Source organism: Oryctolagus cuniculus, chromosome 5 (assembly GCF_051225735.1).
Source record: "Oryctolagus cuniculus isolate XC-2025 breed Fujian yellow rabbit chromosome 5, ASM5122573v1, whole genome shotgun sequence".
NCBI classification, from domain to species: domain Eukaryota; kingdom Metazoa; phylum Chordata; class Mammalia; order Lagomorpha; family Leporidae; genus Oryctolagus; species Oryctolagus cuniculus.
In genome coordinates this window covers 37,848,751-37,867,385 of record NC_142871.1, presented here as the reverse complement: position 1 = coordinate 37,867,385, position 18,635 = coordinate 37,848,751, and the positions used below count along the sequence as shown (strand labels likewise).

General features: G+C 45.9%; 1 protein-coding gene and 1 long non-coding RNA gene across 7 annotated transcripts in view; one reads left to right on the top strand and one right to left on the bottom strand.

Moving 5' to 3' along the window:
- Nucleotides 1–3,743: 3,743 nt before the first annotated feature.
- On the bottom strand, nucleotides 3,744–9,367 carry LOC149126473 (uncharacterized). Its single transcript, XR_016233752.1, has 2 exons — nucleotides 9,234–9,367; nucleotides 3,744–3,954 (listed from the first exon to the last, which is right to left on the bottom strand). It is a non-coding gene; the product is annotated as an uncharacterized LOC149126473 (long non-coding RNA).
- The window catches only part of AKAP7 (A-kinase anchoring protein 7), a 162,672-nt gene continuing 152,184 nt past the window's right edge, over nucleotides 8,148–18,635 (top strand). For 4 of the 6 annotated variants that reach the window (XR_016233751.1, XR_016233750.1, XM_051855333.3 and 1 more), the window contains exons 1-2: nucleotides 8,148–10,051; nucleotides 17,926–18,054. Coding sequence is in view for 3 of the 6 variants with exons in the window: in XM_051855333.3 (XP_051711293.1) it covers nucleotides 9,766–10,051; nucleotides 17,926–18,054 (415 nt within the window). In the remaining 3 variants the exon portion in view is untranslated. Of the gene's footprint in view, nucleotides 10,052–11,555; nucleotides 11,732–17,925; nucleotides 18,055–18,635 lie in introns of those variants that run through there. The other 2 variants (XM_089332676.1, XM_089332677.1) reach the window with 2 other exon arrangements.

Sequence of the window (18,635 nt, the reverse complement as noted above, 5' to 3'; positions counted from 1 at the left end):
AAGTGGAGCAGCAGGGACTTGAACTGGCGGCCGTGTTGAATGCCAGCCCCAGGGATGTGTATTGATAGGAAGGAACAGTTAGAATATAAGGAGGAGGAGGGATGTGTGAACTAGATTCTCAGGGGTCATGCTAAAGTGGCTTAACATTAGGCTGAAGGCACTGGGCAACCTGGTTATTTCCAAAAGACAAATAAATACAACTGTCAGTCTTCATGGGGGAAGGAGGACCTGTTCTAAGACTCATCAATGACACTGAAAAGCTGAGGATGCTCAGGTCCCTTATACAAAATGGCATAGTGGGGCAGGTGTTTGGTGTAGCAGTTAAGATGCTGCTAGGGGGGCTGTCACCGTGGCTCACTTGGTTAATCTTCCGCCTGCGGTGCCGGGATCCCATATGGGCACTGGGTTCTAGTCCTGGTTGCTTCTCTTCCAAACCAGCCCTCTGCTGTGGCCCGGGAAGGTAGTGGAGGATGGCCCAAGTGTTTGAGCTCCTGCACCCACATGGGAGACCAGGAGGAAGCACTTGGCTCCTGGCTTTGGATTGGCGTAGCTCTGGCTGTAGTGACCATTTGGGGGGTGAACCAACGGAAGGAAGACCTTTCTCTCTCCCTCACTGTCTAACTCTATCTGTCAAAAAAAAAAAAAAATGCTGCTTGGGATGCCTGCATCCCATATGGGACTGTTTAATTTGAGTCCCAGCTCTGCTTTTGAATCTAGCTTCTTGCTAATGTGCACCCTGAGAGACAGCTGATGGTGGCTCAAGTTTTTGGGTTCCTGCCATATATGTAGAAGCCCTGAATCACAGTCCTGGCTCCTGGTCTTGGCCTTGTCTGTTCCTGGTTGTTGCAGGCATTGGAGAGTGAAGCAGCAGATGGATAACCTACTCCCCTGTTTGTCTGTCTTTGTCTTTGTCTGTCTTTCAAATAACACAAAAATAAAATACTTTTAAAAACTTGCATATTTACTAATGAAGCACATGATTATAAATAGCAAAGAAATAAAATAGCATAGTATTTGCATTTAACTTGTTTACATCCTTCCATATACTTTAAATCATCTCTGGTTCACTTATAAGGAACTAATACAATATAAAGGTTATGTTTAAAGTTGTTATAATGTATTGTTCAGGGGTTAATGATAAGAAAAAATTCTGTGCATAATTAGCACACTTTTTTTTTTCTGAATATTTTCAATCCACAGTTGGTTGAATCCGGGGGTGTGAACTCCAGACACTAGGGCCAAACATTCCTACTAATGTATCTGCTTGATTCTTTTTTTTTTTTTTAAATTTATTTATTTATTTGAAAAAAAGAGAGAAGTAGACAGAGAGGTCTTCCATCCGTTGGCCCACTCCCCAGATGGTTGCAACGGCCGGCACACTGTGCCGATCCAAAGCCAGGAGCCAGGTGCTTCTCCTGGTCTCCCATGCGGGTACAGGGTCCAAGCATTTGGGCCATCCTCCACTGCACTCCCGGGCCATAGCAGAGAGCTGGCCTGGAAGAGGAGCAACCAGGACAGAACTGGCCCCCAACCAGGACTAGAACCTGGGGTGCCTGTGCCGCAGCCGGAGGATTAGCCTAGTGAGCCGCAGCGTCGGCCCTAATTGATTTTTTTTTTTTTTTTTTTTGGACAGGCAGAGTGGATAGTGAGAGAGAGAGACAGAGAGAAAGGTCTTCCTTCCGTTGGTTCACCCTCCAATGGCCGCCACGGCTGGCGCGCTGCGGCCGGTGCGGCGCGCTGCGGCCGGTGCACTGCGCTGATCCAAAGGCAGGAGCCAGGTGCTTCTCCTGGTCTCCCATGTAGGTGCAGGGCCGAAGCACTTGGGCCATCCTCCACTGGTTTCCCGGGCCATAGCAGAGAGCTGGCCTGGAAGAGTGGCAACCGAGAAAGAATCCAGCGCCCTACTGGGACTAGAACCTGGTGTGCCGGCGCCGCTAAGTGGAGGATTAGCCTAGTGAGCCGCGGCGCTGGCCCCTAATTGATTCTTAGTATGTATTGGTCCTGTCAAGTTCTTAAAAGAAAAATCGTATAGGGATTTTTTTTTTTTAAAGATTTATTTGAAAGGCAGAGTTACAGGGGCAGGCGCTGTGGCATATCGGGTAAAGCCACTGCCTGCAGTGCCGGCATCCCATATGGGTGCCAGTTTGAGTCCTGGCTACTCCACTTTTGATCCAGTTCTCTGCTATGGCCTGGGAAAGCAGTAGAAGATGGTCCAAGTGATTGGGCCCCTGCACCTGCATGGGAGACCTTGAAGAAGCTCCTGGCTCCTAGCTTCTGATCAGCACAGCTCCAGACATTGCAGCCATCTGGGTAGTGAACCATCGCAGGAAGACCTCTCTCTCTTTCTGCCTTTCCTCTCTGTGAAACTCTGCCTTTCAAATAAATAAATAAATCTTAAAAAAAAAAAAAAAAAAGGAGGGCCGGCAACGTGGCTCACTTGATTAATCCTCTGCCTGCGGCGCCGGCATCCCATATGGGCGCCGGGTTCTAGTCCCGGTTGCTCCTCTTCCAGGCCAGCTCTCTGCTGTGGCCCGGGAGGGCAGTGGAGGATGGCCCAAGTGCTTGGGCCCCTGCACCTGCATGGTAGACCAGGAGGAGGCACCTGGCTCCTGGTTTCAGATTGGTGCAGCGCCAGCTGTACTGGCCATTTGGAGAGTGAACCAACGGAAGGAAGACCTTTCTCTCTGTCTCTCTCTCTCACTGTCTCTAACTCTACCTGTCAAATAATAAAAAAAAAAAAAAAAAGAAAGAAAGAAAGAAAGAAAGGTAGAGTTACAGAGAGAGAAAGACAGACAGAGAGAGAGAGAGAGAGATCTTTCAATCGCTAGTTCACTCCCCAAATAGCTGCAACCATATAGGATGCCTGTGTCATAGGTGGTGGCTTAACCAGCTCCACCACAATTCTGACCCCCATGTAGGGATTTTTAAGCCTCTATATTTGTTTGCTGGTTTCTCCAACCTCAACTCATTCTCAGTATTCAGCAGTAATAAAATGTGGTTTGTTCACCACATCAGCAAACTGAAGTGGCCTACTGCTACAGGAGACCATAGCTGTGTAGGATATCAAACACAGAGTGAATGACATTCTCTAGGAAATAGTGCCTGACCCTTCCCACCCCATTTTTTTTTATCGCATTTTTCTATTTTCTACATTAGACTTTATTATGCCACTTGGTGGCAGACGCAGTGTTTTAAAGTCTTTGCATTCCCAAGTGAATACAAATTGCTCAATTGGTAGTTGTTTAATTAATGAATTAAAGTTTTATAAGCAGCCAGATCTGTTTATTAAGTTCTCAGATTTTATTTTATTTTATTTTATTTTTTATTTTTTTGACAGGCAGAGTGGACAGTGAGAGAGAGAGAGACAGAGAGAAAGGCCTTCCTTTGCCGTTGGTTCACCCTCCAATGGCCGCCGCGGCCGGCGCGCTGCGGCCGGCGCACCGCGCTGATCCGATGGCAGGAGCCAGGAGCCAGGTGCTTTTCCTGGTCTCCCATGGGGTGCAGGGCCCAAGCACCTGGGCCATCCTCCACTGCACTCCCTGGCCACAGCAGAGAGCTGGCCTGGAAGAGGGGCAACCGGGACAGAATCCGGTGCCCCAACCGGGACTAGAACCCGGTGTGCCGGCGCCGCTAGGCGGAGGATTAGCCTAGTGAGCCGCGGTGCCGGCCCTAAGTTCTCAGATTTGTCAAGAAAGGAAGCAGCACACAAATAAACCTCCAAAAAAAAAAATAAGAAAACCATATTATGGATAAAATCTTTTATTTTGACAGGTGGAGAGACACAGAGAGGACCCATCTGCTGATTTACTTCTCAAATGTCTGCAACAGTTGGGGCTGGGTCAGGCTGCAGCCAGCAGCCCAGAACTCAGTTTAGGACTCCCAAGTGGGTGGCAGGAACCCAAGCACTTGAGCCGTCTTCTGCTGCCTCCCAGGGTATGCGGCATTAGCAGGAAGCTGGAATTAAGAGCAGAGCAAATTGGAACTTGGGTACTCCAATGTAGAATGTGGGCATCGCAAGTGGTATCTTAACCAGTAGGGCAAAGGCCTGCCCTTTTCATGGGTAATCTGAATGTCCTAAAGTAACTCCAGCCTGAGGCTAAACAATAGCTGACATTAGCATTAACATCTGAATCTGGATAGCTAAATGAATGTTGTGCCAGAGTGACAGTCTCTGTGATAAACTTCCAACATACATCAGAGCTTCTTTGTTCCTTTTTTTCTTTTTTAAGATTTATTTTATTTATTTGAAAGGCAGAGTTACAGAGAAAGGGAGAGAGGGAGGAGAGAGGGAGAAGAGGAGAGAGAGTGAGAGTGAGAGAGAGAAAGAGAGAGAATCTTCCATCTGCTGGTTTGCTCCCCCAAATGGCCTCAGCAGCCAGGGCTAAGCCAGGCTGAAGCCAGGAGCCAGGAGTTTCTTCTGGATCTCCCACATGGATGGCATGGGCTCAAGCACTTTGACCATCCTTTGCTGTCCCAGGAGCATTAGCAGGGTGCTGGATTGGAAGTGGAGCAGCCAGGACTTGAACTAGCACCCATAGGGGATACCAGTCTTGCAGGTGGAGGCTTAGCCCATTACGCTACAATGCAGGCTCCACATCTGAGTTTCCAGTGTCTGGAATCACTAGTGAATCATTCCAGGTTGTCCCCATCCCTAGCCCTTGCCTCACTGAGCTCCACTTGTACAGTCCCAGCTCCACCAGAGATAAGTAGCCTGTTGGCACACCTGGCCACTATGGATGCTCTGAGTCCTTATAGTGACAATCCCTCACAAATGAGAACAGTTTCTCCCTATACATTACATTTGCTGTGCTAGGGGTAGGTCAGGGTTCAGGGTTGTGACAGAGGATTATATGGACTCTTAAGACAGCAAATATCTTTATACACACAGCCCTTTTCCTCCCTGGAGAAGGATGCATGCTGCCAAGGTAACAGGACTGGAAGGATTTGGGTTCAAACTATTGCACTGCTCCTGTACCATGACTGGGCTCTGACCATCACGGCCTGCCGCTCCATTGGCTCATTCATCCTGCCAGACTTATTTCTGTATGTTGGGCTCTTTCTTTTCATTAAAAATTAATTAATTTACTTTTATTTCAGTCAAAAGGCTGAGAGACACAGAGAAATAGAGAGACAGAAAGACAAAGATCTACCTGCTGGTTCATTCCTTAAATGCCTGCAACAGCTAGGGCTGGGCTAAGCCAAAGCCAGGAGCCCAGAAACCAATGTGGGTTTCCCACATGGATAGCAGAGACCCCAGTATGTGAGTCATTTGCTGCCTCTCCGGTACACATTATCAGGAAGCTGGATAGGAAGCAGCGAAGCTAGAACTGGAACCAGGCACTCTGATACAGGATATAGGTGACCCAAGCTGCGACTTAACCACTCCACCTAATGCCAGACCCTCCCACTGACTTTTTGAAAAGCCCGAGGCAATCATCATTAACAATATCCCTCACTATGGGTTCATCTGGTTCTTTCCTTGTGTCATTTCACTTGCTCCTCTTGCCTCTGTGTTGCTGGTAAACTGGAAGTTAGGTTTAAAGCCTTGATAGCTTCGGCTCATTTTGCAGGTAATGCCATAGCCTTTGGATATTAAGCTTGATGACACATGAAAGGGTGCCGACAACTAAATTTGTTCTCTCTTCAGCAACTAGCAAGTGCTTTGTGGGCTCAGATTTTGACAACTTAGAAATATCTTTTTTTTTTTTTTTTGGACAGGCAGAGTGGACAGTGAGAGAGAGAGACAGAGAGAAAGGTCTTCCTTTGCAGTTGGTTCACCCTCCAATGGCCGCCGCGGCCAGTGCGCTTGGCCGGCGCACTGTGCTGATCCGAAGGCAGGAGCCAGGTTGCTTCTCCTGGTCTCTCATGGGGTGCAGGGACTAAGTACTTGGGCCATCCTCCACTGCCCTCCCGGGCCACAGCAGAGAGCTGGCCTGGAAGAGGGGCAACCGGATTCAACAGATTCAACAGAATCCGTTGCCCCGACCAGGACTAGAATTCCGTGTGCCGGCGCCGCAGGCGGAGGATTAGCCCATTGAGCCGTGGTGTTGGCCTAGAAATATCTTGTTCCCCATTAACCTCTCATATAATTTTCTGGCAAATATTAAAGATTCTCACAAGAATCAGTTATCACTTCTGGTGGCAAAATGGTAATTTTCTAATACTTTCAAGTCTTCTATATTTATTATTGGATGTTCTATAAAAAATTTCTCCCACTATTGTTTCTCCTAAAAAGTGATGGCAAATATAGTTTCCCCTTTTAATTACTAATTCTCAGAGTAAGGAGACAAAGGAGCAGTATCACTGTCACCTGTGAAGGAGACCCCTTCGTTTTTGTTTCCCATTTTTGGAGTATCATGGATTCATGGATTTTTTTTTTTTTTTTTTTGACAGGCAGAGTGGACAGTGAGAGAGAGAGACAGAGAGAAAGGTCTTCCTTTGCCGTTGGTTCACCCTCCAATGGCCGCCGCGGCCAGTGCGCTTGGCCGGCACACCGCACTGATCCGATGGCAGGAGCCAGGTGCTTCTAATGGTCTCCCATGGGGTGCAGGGCCCAATACTTGGGCCATCCTCCACCGCACTCCCTGGCCATAGCAGAGAGCTGGCCTGGAAGAGGGGCAACCGGGACAGAATCTGGCGCCCCGACCGGGACTAGAACCCGGTGTGCTGGCGCCGCAAGGCGGAGGATTAGCCTGTTGAGCCGCAGCGCCAGCGGATTCATGGATTTTATGTATTCAATGTGTTATAGTAATTACAGCTGCTGTTCTCTTTTTGATAACAAATTGTTTCTTATTTGCTCAAGGAAAGCTGTTTCAACCCAGTTCCTGTGTTTATTTTTAAATGTTTATTTTTAAATAAATGTTATTGTCTCATGTTATTTATTTGAAAGAGTGACAAGGTTGGGGGGTGGGTAGAAAGAGATCCTATCCACTGGTTCATTCCCCAAATGCTTGCAATAGCTAGGGTTGGGCCAGGAACTCCATCAGTTTGCCCACATGAGTGGCAGGGGCCCAACTACTCAAGCTATCATCTACTGCCTCCCAGGTGTATTAGCAGCAGGCATGCTTGGTTGAAACGCAGAGATGGGACTCGATCTCAGGGACTCCGATATGGGATATGGTCCCCAAGAAGTGACTTAACCCTCTGTGCCACAAGGCCTACCCCTAGTTCCTGTCTTTTTGATGGTCATCATTTGTCTTTGCTTTTGGCACAGTAGATGCCCACAGTTCACCTTTTATTTCTTCTACTCCAGTTGTTTCTCAAAGAAGCTCTGTGAACACCCTCTTCTTCAGATATTAGGCAGTTCAAACGTTCCTCCACATGAGAGCTGTTGACTAAGACTATATTCCTAATACCGGTGGTAGACAATAGGTGGCCTCTGGGCTGCCACCTGTGCTCAGGTTGAGAATGAAAATTTCACAGTTATCTTGGTACACACTGGAGGAAAGGAGAAATCCCTTTCCCCTTAGTTCAGTAGCTGAGGTACATGGATTAAAGCTGGCAAAAGATAGTTAATCAGCAGAAGAAAAACTTTATTACACATGCACATGAGAACTTGACAGAAGTGAAAAACCAACAGGCAGTGAGTCCTGGGCTTTACAAAGTCTGTGTTGTGGCATAGTGGGTTAAGCCACAGCTTGCAAAGCTGGGTTCAAGCACTGGTTGCTCTGCTTCTAATCTGGCTTCCTGCTAATGTGCCTGGGAAGGCAGAGGATGATGGCCTAAGAACATGGGCTCCTGCCATCTATCTCGGAGACCAGGGCCAAGAGCCTGCTCTCTGTGTCTTACCTTCTCTCTGTAACTGCTTTTCAAACAAACAAACATTTTTTTTTTAATCAAAAATAATAGAGGTTTGGGTTTCCAGGGGAAGGTGACTAGGAATTGTGTGGTAAATAAGGTTTGTTTATTAAGGTTTGTTACGCAGTAAGAGTTCTCTTTTCTGATATGGTAGAGAAGCACATCTTTAAAAATGGAAACATGTCACCTTTACAAAAGGAAATTTATGCCTTGCTTTTAGGCAGAAAGGCGGGGGGGGGGGGGTGTTTCTGTGTGATAGGTTCCTCAACTGCCTTCAGCTCAAAATAATCCTAATGCCAAAATGGCATGCTTTGGAAGGCATTCTCTGTTTCTCTTCAATCCTTTTTCTTTTTTTTTTTTTTTTAATTTTATTTATTTGTTTGAGAGGTAGTGTTACAGAGAGAGGGAGAGACAGAAGGGTCTTCCATCCACTGACTCACTCCCCACATGGCTGCAATGGCTGGAGCTGGGCCAATCCAAAGCCAGGAGCCTGGAGCTTCTTCTGGGTCTCCCAGATGGGTGCAGAGGCCTGAGCACTTGGGCCATCTTCCATTGCTTTCCCAGGCCATTAATAGAGAGCTGGATTGAAAGGGGGACAGCTGGGACACAAACAGGTGCCCACTTGGGATGCTGGCCCTGCAGGTGGAAGCTTAGCCTACTATTCCATAGCTCCTGTCCCTGTTTCTCTTCAGTATCTATGTGGATTACTTTTCCAGGTTTTAAAAAATCACTTGTTGCATTTACACATGCTGTTTTCCCTCCACAATTAGGTGATCAGCTCCTTAACAAACACATCTATCTTACCCACACCCTCCTAGCATAGAGCTCAGGCACTGAATAAATATATGGAAACCCACTGTACTTCTCTACCAGATCATAAATGCAACAGCTTTGGAAAGGAAATGCTCAACTTGTTAGGGTAATGTTAGAGTACCTAGATTTAAAACTTTTGAAACCTATACAGTACCTTTAAGGCAGACGCTGGATACTACCACCTCCTACTGCCCCAAGTCTCTGGGTTTCTCTCCCTTAGCTTGACTTTCCCTGCACTGCTTTTGCTTGCAAATCAACCCCTTGCTAAAATTAACTGACTCAAAAGAGGGAGTGGTGCAGCCAGCCCTAAAGGGTCTCTGGTCACAAGACTCCTGAGCTCATTTATCTCTTCTATAGATGGAGTGTTTCAATGTTCAGTATTGCCTGGGGTTGTTTTTCCAAGTAGCCCAGGCCCTGAGCAAGAATTATCTATCACCTGACTGACTGGAGGCCACTTGGCCATCATCAAAATTCCCAAAAGAACACAGTATCAGCAGGGCAGATCAACGACACTGGCACAAGAGCTGGACACGCACCCCTCAACCCCAGCTTTGGTCTGTAAGATCCCTCACCCCGCTTCCCGGAGGGAGCCCAGGAATGAAAATCATTGCTATTTTACTCACATCAGTACTGTCATCTGCAGAAACCAGTAGTCGGCTTCCACTTAAAGTATAAAACCCTCGTTAGAATTTGGACTTCGCACAATTCGGCTTTTTTTTTTTTTTTTAAAGCACTGTAAATAAATATCTGATCACACCGACGAACAATGCCTACTTCTTGTACAATCTCGCTCTTCCCAAACATTTTGCAATCAGAACTCTGTTTTCAAAGCTCTTGGCAAAGCTAAACACATGTGTTCTCAGGAGACTCCAGGCCAAGCAATGTTTCCAGGCGGTCCCAAACTCGCCCCTCCAAGCGTGGGACGGGAAAGGCCGCGCAACAGGAAATAACTGCGGGCTGCCAAAGGCCGCCCGGAGCGCAAGGGAAGGCGGGGGTCCAGCCTCGCACCCGCCGGGTTAGGTCCTGAGTTCCCGGCTGCGCCGGGGTCGCGGACCTCAGCTTCCTCCCGCCCGCCCCGAGTCCCTCGCCGCAATCCGGGTACCGCCGGCGACGCGGGTCGGCCCCTTCCGGCAGTCTCCGGCGCGCGGCCTGGCCATGCAGCTTCTGCAGCTACTGCTGCCGCGGGGGCTGCGGCTCGCGGGGCTCGGCGCGTCCTCCGGCCTGGCAGCCGCGGCCCGAGGAGTCCCCGCCGCCCGCCGCGGCCGCCCGCCCCCGCTCAGCCCCTGCGCGCCGCCCGCCAGCGCCCGGCCCCGCCCCGGCCTCCGCCTAACTCTGGGCCCTGGGCCGCAGCGCCCGGCCGCCGCCGCCGTCACCACCGCCGCCGCAGCCCGCCCTGACGCGCCGCCTCCTCGCGCCGCGACCATGGAGCACCCCGGAGAGGGTGAGACCCCGCTGCCCAGCGGGCCAGGGGGCGGTCGGAGCCGCGAGGGCGTGGGCTCCGCTTTGCGCTCGGCCTCCTGGAGGGCCGGGCCTCCGGGCAAGCCCGACCCCCGGCGGCCCGGCTCGGATCCCGTTTGTGTCTCCACAGGCACTCAGTGTAGCACCGAGGAACCCGGCTCGGATTCCGTTTGTGTCTCCACGGGGACTCAGTGTAGCACCGAGGAGCCGAGCGAAACCGCATTTTGAGCGGTGCTGCTCCTGACGCAGGTTTTGGCGCGACTTGGAGGCGAGGGGTGTGAACCCAGCCCCATTTCGCTTTTGTTTTCGTCTTTCTGCCCTTGTGACCCTTAGCGTGTAGTTCCTGCTAACACCCTCACCTCAGAGGTGTTGGCGTGGTAACCAACACCCAGAGCAATCTCAGTTTTATATGACAAGTATAAAAACCTCGAATCAGCAAACCATTTCGTTTAGGATTTTATTCCCGAGTTGGAAACGACCGATTTAAAACTGGCGCCAAGTCTATACTAGCGCCCCGCGTGAATTTCCGGCTTGGGTCAGCATTTGCTGCAAAATGAGCTTTGTGGGCAGAGCAAGGGCGGGGTTAGGTGCAAGGGACCAAGAACCAATGAGAGGAAGGTTGCTCCTCCAAAACCCCAACCTGTGAACGTCTGTAATTGAAATAGCTGGTAACAATTGTCAGTGCTAATGGGTGATTAAGATCTTGTGGGCAGGTGCCCCAGGTGTGAGTTTGTGAGATGCATTTATAAAATGCGTGGGGTTGCTTAGGAGAATAGGACGGTAAAACTGAAAAGAGTCACAGCTCACTACTTGTGCTGTGACCTTGTAATTCAGGATTCTGGTAGTATATCTAGTGTGTCTGTCTTTTACGAATGCATTGTGCATCAACAAGGTTTAAGGGGTTTGGGGAGGTTATTTCCTCCTTTCCTTCCATGGCAAATGTTACTGTTTTGTTCTTTTCTCCCTAGTAATTTGGATTGTACTTTTTTTTTTTTTTTTTTTTTTTTTTTTTTTTTTTTTGTGATGAGGAAACCAAAGCGTGGAGGTCAAGTGACTTGTTGATTAGCACATAGTTCTCAACATCATCCAGATGGAAGAAGCTACTATTTTTAGTATCCAAGCCAGAACTAGTGGATGGCATTGGCCCTTTGTACAGCCTAACCCTGACCGAGTGATTAGAGAGGGAGCCTTGCTAAATAAAGTTGTATTTTATTGTCCAAATAGAAAACTTGCATTTTGTGTGACAACAGGCAAATGGTGTATCTTTTTCCTTCCTCTGTTGGCCTTTGTTGAAGTCATGCTAAAGTGCACTTATATTAGAATGTTAGCATATTTATTTATTTATATTTTTGACAGGCAGAGTTAGACAGTGAGAGAGAGAGAGAGAGAGAGAGAGAGAGAGAAAGAAAGGTCTTCCTTCCATTGGTTCACCCCCCAAATGGCTGCTACAGCTGGTGCGCTGCACCGATTTGAAGCCAGGAGCCAGGTGCTTCCTCCTGGTCTCCTATCTGGGTGCAGGGCCCAAGCACTTGGGCCATCCTCCACTGCCCTCCCGGGTCACAGCGGAGAGCTGGACTGGAAGAGGAGCAACCAGGACAGAATCCGGCGCCCCGACCGGGACTAGAACCCGGTGTGCTGGTGCTGCAGGCAGAGGATTAGCAAAGTGAGCCACGGCGCCAGCCAGAATATTAGCGTATTTTAAATATATGGTTTATAATATATTTTAAACGTGGGCAAAGTTGTTTTCTTTATGAAAGTCATACTCAAAAGCATTTGAATAGTGGAAGTGGGAAACATACAAATATATTCAGTATAATTGTGGCAGGCTTTAATTTGTATCCTTTAGTCTTTTCCTACATAATTGTAAATATTAGAGCAGTTGCAGTTTTATATCTGCTTTATGAAAAATGCTTCTTGTAAACCTTTTTGCTATTGTTGCCATCTTCATAGCAAATATTCTTAGTTGTCATAGGAGTGAGTATGCTGTTTAGCCATTAGTTATTAAATTCCTTCACTTTTTTGGGTTTGTTTAAGCAAAGCTGTTGTTCATCTGTTTTGTCATATGTGATAAAACTCAGATGTCAGTAAGAACATTAGAGGAAGCATTTTCCCGCTTCCCTCTCGATTCCTGATGATTGATTTCTTTTTTTTTTTTTTTTTTTTTTTTTTTTTTTTTTTTTTGACAGAGTGGACAGTGAGAGAGAGAGACAGAGAGAAAGGTCTTCCTTTGCCGTTGGTTCACCCTCCAATGGCCGCCGCGGCCGGCGCGCTGCGGCCGGCGCACCGCGCTGATCCGATGGCAGGAGCCAGGAGCCAGGTGCTTTTCCTGGTCTCCCATGGGGTGCAGGGCCCAAGCACCTGGGCCATCCTCCACTGCACTCCCTGGCCACAGCAGAGGGCTGGCCTGGAAGAGAGGCAACCGGGACAGAATCCGGCGCCCCGACCGGGACTAGAACCCGGTGTGCCAGCGCCGCTAGGTGGAGGATTAGCCTAGTGAGCCGCGGCGCCGGCCTGATGATTGATTTCTGAAAGGAGCAGCTCAGGTTACAGTGCTATAATGTTTTGAGGTGCCAGGGTAGGGTGCCAGAAAGGGCATGTCATGGTGGCAGAGTGCTTTGGTTCAAATTCCATACCTGAGACCTGGTAGTTGTAACAGGTGAGTGTCATAGTATGTTGCTGATGGCGAGGTTTTGTGGTTTAAAGGAGTTACTCTGTGTGAAGTGCCTCTGTGCCTAGCATAGAATTCATCCGCAAGCTGGTGCTGCTGGTAGTTTACCAGCTCCGTCTCATCTGTTGGTTATTAATGCAGTTAGTCTTGTAATTTTTATTTGGATTTGCACAAAAGATAAAAATTTCACTACAGTTTGACCCTATTTTAGGAGAATTTAAAACACTTTAAACAATGCTTAATTAGATTAAATCTGAACACAGTTTAAGTGCTTTATTTCAGAGTCGGTTATTTTAGGTCAACTTTCCAAAAGCAAAGTGGTTATACTTTCTGTAAGTGTAGTTATAATGGATAAATTTAATTTGTGATTATCAACTTTTGCCAAATGCTAAAGCTTAGGTAGGTGGAGGAAGGGTTCCAAATCTTCAGTTTGAGAAACATTGTTCTGTAGAAGGACCAGCAGTTCTTTCAAGACTTAACTTGAAAGTGGCACACTGTTTTTTTTTTTTTTTTTCTTGAGTGAACAAGCCTGCCCACAAAATTGCCTCAGGTATTCCATTATTTAATAGCAAATAGTAGCAAATAGTTTTAATTTCACATTCTAGACTCCTTCCTGTCATTTTTTTTTTTTTCAGTTTGAGAGGCAGATGGAAAGAAAGACAAACACACATACACCCAGCTCTTATGTTCTGGTTTCACTCCCCGAATGCCCTTAACGGCAGAAGTTGGCCTAGAGCTGGAACCAGGAGCCTGGACCTCAATCCAGGTCTCTTACATGGGTGGCAGGAACCCAATTACTCGAGCTGTCCCTGCTACCTCCAAGTACTGCATTGGCAGGAAGCTGGTAGACTTCTCTCAATTTTGATGTGACATTGCATTTGAGTTTATTATGCTGTATTTAACAAGATGAATGATGTTGGGCAAGTCATGTCATGCTTTAAAGTTTATTTTTACGTCAAATGAAATAGTTGTTTCCTTCCGTTATTCAGCCTGTGAAACTAAGAGAATATGGGATGTGCTGAGACTGATGGTAAATAATGGGAATTATTTTTCATGGGCCTTGACATAGCTGCTTTGCAGTGTAGCCTGAATGATTTATTAACCAATCGCAGATGTGTACTGACCTTTTCCCAGTTATTTGGTAAAAAATTCTGGAGCACCTAGTGTGAGATGAATCAGTGCTAAGTATAGAGGAATCAAAGGAGAGTAAGACAAGGCGCTTAAGGAACTTGGGGAAGGGTACTACAATTACTGAAGGGGTGTGATTATGGAAAGTTCCCCCATTTACTTTCGTAAGTGTTCTGGTTTCAGTAGTTAATTATATGGTCAACTTTATCTTAGAGTCTAGTGGAAAAGACAGACAAGTGCACGTCTGTAACATAATGCACACGTGACTGGAGGAAGCACAAGCTACCTGGAGGAGACTGGGTTACCTAACTTCCCTGATGATGGAGGTCTGATCTGAGTTTTGCCTTTGGAGTTGATTTTTCTCACCTGTTAACACAGTTGCTTAGTCTGGTATAGGAGCAAGGTATGGGAGCAGTGAAAGGAGTCTTTTGAAGAAGTGGATTTCAAACATTTCTTGCACACTGGAGTCATTCTGTGAGGTTTTTTTTTTTTTTTAAGATTTATTTGTTTGGGCTGGCGCCGCGGCTCACTTGGCTAATCCTCTGCCTGCGGCGCTGGCACCCCGGGTTCTAGTCCCGCTTGGGGCACAGGATTCTGTCCCGGTTGCTCCTCTTCCAGTCCAGCTCTCTGCTGTGGCCCGGGAGTGCAGTGGAGGATGGCCCAAGTCCTTGTGCCCTGCTCCCGCATGGTAGACCAGGGAGAAGCACCTGGCTCCTGGCTTCAGATTGGCCAGCGCGCCGGCCGCTGCTACGCTATAGCAGCCATTTGGGGGGTGAACCAACGGAAAAAGGAAGACCTTTCTCTCAGTCTCTCTCTCTCTCACTGTCTAACTCTGCCTGTCAAAAAAGAAAAAAAAAAAGATTTATTTGTTTGTTTACTTGAAAGGCAGAGAGAGAGAGAGAGAGAGAGAGAAAGAGATATCTTCCATCTGCTGATTCACTACCCAAATGGCCACAATGGCCAGGACTGGGCCAGGCCAAAGTCAGGAGCAGGGATCTAAGTACTTGGGCCATCTTCTGATCTCCCAGGTGCATTAGCTGGATATGCAGTGGGGTAGGTGGGACTTGAATCAACACTTTCAATTCGGATGCCTGCATTCATGTGCAGTGTCCTAATCTTCAATGTTTCCAATTTACTTAGCTTGGGATAGGATCCTGGTAATTTTTAAAAAACTTTTATTTGTTTATTTGAAAGAGTTACAGAGAAGGGGGGTAGAGGCAGAGATGGGGGTAGGGAAGGGAGGAAAGGAGGGAGAGAGAGAAAGAGAGAAAGAGAGAGAGAGAAATATTTTCCAAACGTTAGTTTACTCCCTTAATGGCTGCAACAGCTGGGGCTGGGCCTGGCCAAAGCTGGGAGCCAGGAGCTTCTACTGGTACTCCCACGTAGGTTCTGTGGCCCAAGGACTTGGGCCATCTTATGCTGTTTTCCCAGGTGCAGTAGTAGGGAGCTGGCTTGAAAGTGGAGCAGCTGAGACTCGAACCAGTGTTTTTAGATGGGATGACTCCCTCTGCCGCAGCACAGGCCCCATCCTGGTAATTTTAAAAGCTTGTCAAGTGCTCTTAATGTGCAGCCAGTTGTCATCATTCTTGTTACTGCGTGAGTGTCCCTTTGCTATAGCCGGAGTAACCCATTTAGCTCTTGCTCTCTGTTTAATTGAGCCCAAATGAACTAAAAGTTAGACTGTCAAGATCTTTTTCATTAATGACCATAACAGCTAGGGCTTGGCCAGAATGAAGCCAGTAGCCCGGAAATCCATCCAGGTCTCCCACGTGGGTGGCAGGGACTCAAGTACCTGAGCCATCAGGCAGTGCTTCCCTGGCATGTTAGTAGGGAGCTGGATCAGAAGCAGAGTAGCTGGGTCTCCCAACTGGCACTCCAGTATAGGATGTGAGCATCCCAATGCCAGCTTAATGCTCTGTGCCTCATTGCCCTAAAATTTGAACTGTATTATAAATAGTAGTATTATTAAGTACATAGTATTAATTTTCTGGGGGGCATTGGACTAATTAAAAAAAAAACTTGCTATTTTTTGCTTTTATTCAACATAACGTGTGTGTGTGTGTGTATGTGTGTAAAATGCTGGAACTGAAAACTCCAAGGATGGCACTTGACATACTGAGGACTTTGATCCAAATAAGTAGGTTAAAGGATTCTCTGACAACCCCCTGTTTTCTAGTTTATCTCCCAAAGCTCAGGGAGACTTTCTCTCAAGTTCCCTCAGGTAGTTCCAAGACGCAGTTGTCTTTAATCCCCATCCTGAAATCTCATAAACCTGGGAAGATTAGTCACTGAGAAGAAACTAAAGATCATCACCACACCTGCCTGTACAAAGCTTTCTTCTGTTCTTAAGGTTGTTATCTGAGTTTTTATTTGCATAGCAAGACAGGCTTTCTTCACAGTGCACCTCACCTTCTCGAGTCTAGAGGGGCTTTGTCCCAGGCTATTTGTTTTTCTAGTCCACTCATCTCCCCTAAAAGTTGTTTACCTTTTCTCTAAAATTACTAAAATTACCTATACCCCTATGCCCCTCTGCTATATAAAGAGGGTATTTAAGCTTCAACCATCTGGCTCTTCTTTTGAGTTCTGTGTTCTGGGTCACTCCCATGCACTTGCACATTAAAAAAAATTTGCCTTTTCTCCTGTTAATCTTTCGATTCTCAGTTTATTTCAGCAGACTCTAGAGGCTAGAGGGGAATTCCCTTTGCTCACATGAATGATAACAGGAATGACTCAAGTCAAGACAAACAAAAATTTAGATTAAATAAAAATATCTGTTTTCATTTTTATTTGAAAGGGAGAGACAGAGAGATAGATAGAGAGATGTCCTCCACCCACTGGTTCATTCTCCAAATGCCTGCAGTAGCCAGAGGTGGGCCAGGTCAAAGCAAGGACCCAGAATTCAATCCAGGTCTCCTATGTGGATGGCAGGGACCCAAGTCCTTGAACTTGGGTCATCTGTTGCTTCACAGGAAGCTGGATCAACAGCAGAGAACCAGGCACTCCTTGTGATGGGATGCAAGGGTCCCAAACAATGGCTTTGCCAAGTGGTAACCTAACCCCAAACTACACACCTGCCTATAGACATTTTTTTGTAAGTAACTATGACCTATCATGATATTTATTATATTGTATGTGGAGGTGTTTTTCAGGTATTATATTTGAGAATAGAGGATTACAATAGAATGAAATATATGAGTTTTGAAGTATCTTGGGTTATAAATTAGTTATTAGTAAATACTTACAGTAAAAATTACATGAAGTATCAGCATTCTATTCAATAATAGTTAAAATGTTTGTGTCTAGGTATACAGGATAATGACAGTGGGAAAACCACCAACTGGTAAATTTAGAACTTAACTGTATCAGTTTAAACAGATATTCTCCTTCCCCTACCCTTTGCACAAGATATATGATTCTTCTCCCGCATAACAAGAAAACAACATAAAGGCCAAATGTGAAATGTGGTTTTAATGTTGGTACATGACCGTGGGAGAGCTCTTAGGGAAACTGTAAGGTCATTTTCTTTTTAATAATTGATTTTCCAGAAAAGCTTATTTAGAGCCATGTATTTTAAACTGAATTTAAAATGTTAAATATAATAATGGAAACATCTTAAAAGTCTCTCGAAGAAAAGAAAGGTCATAACTTGTGCAACTGAGAATACAGAAATGATCCTGTTAAAAATAAATGTGAAAAAGACTGAGAAAACGTTAGTTTGTTTTCAAAAGGTATGTGGAAAAAGTGCAGTTTTGTTAAGAAAAAGTACAGCTGCAAATGACCTTGAAGATTATTGATTGAAATAGTCCTCATCTAGCCCTGAATTGAATGCTCTGCTCTAGAAAGTGATTCAAGCTTGTTTAACATGAAAATGGATTTATAAAAATATAGAATGGAGTATAAATAATGTTTATTCAAATTGCTTTACAATATATTTTCATGGTGTTGTAAATTTCTTCACAGTACAAGTTGACATTGAATTCAGTTAGCTGAGTTGTTTTGGTTTAGAATGTGAGTTAAAAATAGGTTTAATAATACAGTTTTCTTTTTGTGATACATTAAAGGAGGACTGAATCCCAGTGAGTGTGAAAATATGACAAGAAATGAAATGTCAGAAGAACTTGAAATGGATACAGTGGATTCTTTGATAGACATGCCATTTGCTACTGTAGATATTAAAGATGCTTGTGGAAGTAAGTACTTTATTATTATAAATAGAGATTTAGGAGCAATGACTAGTAAATTTAGTTATATATAATGTTTTCATTAATAACTTATTCACTTTAAATACATGTCATATTTTGAATTTTGGTTATCTGTGTCTGTTGGTATTATATTGTGAAACCTGTCCTGGGTTTTAAAAACTCACAAAATTTGGGACCAAATCATTCTGTAGTTTGTCAGCTACTTCTGAATATTATGGGTCAGATCGCTCTATGGTTTATAGCCTCTTTCAGTTGCTCTGGAGCCACTATTAATCTCAGCAGTTACCCATTCATCTAACAGTTTCTTCCTGGATGATTGTCCAGGCATTGGGAGGTCCATCAATGACTAAGACTGACATTATCCTGCCCTCATGGAGCTAAACAGGCTAGTGTTGAAAACAGTTACACTTTTCATTATTGGATTTATTGGATCAATTCAGTCCTTGAGAGCTTAGTTCACAAACTTTAGAGGACCAATGGTTACTTGTTTGAATTCCTGCTAAAACTATATAAATATCTAAATCTGAATTTCATGTCATAAAAATAATACCATATGTGATATTTGGGGC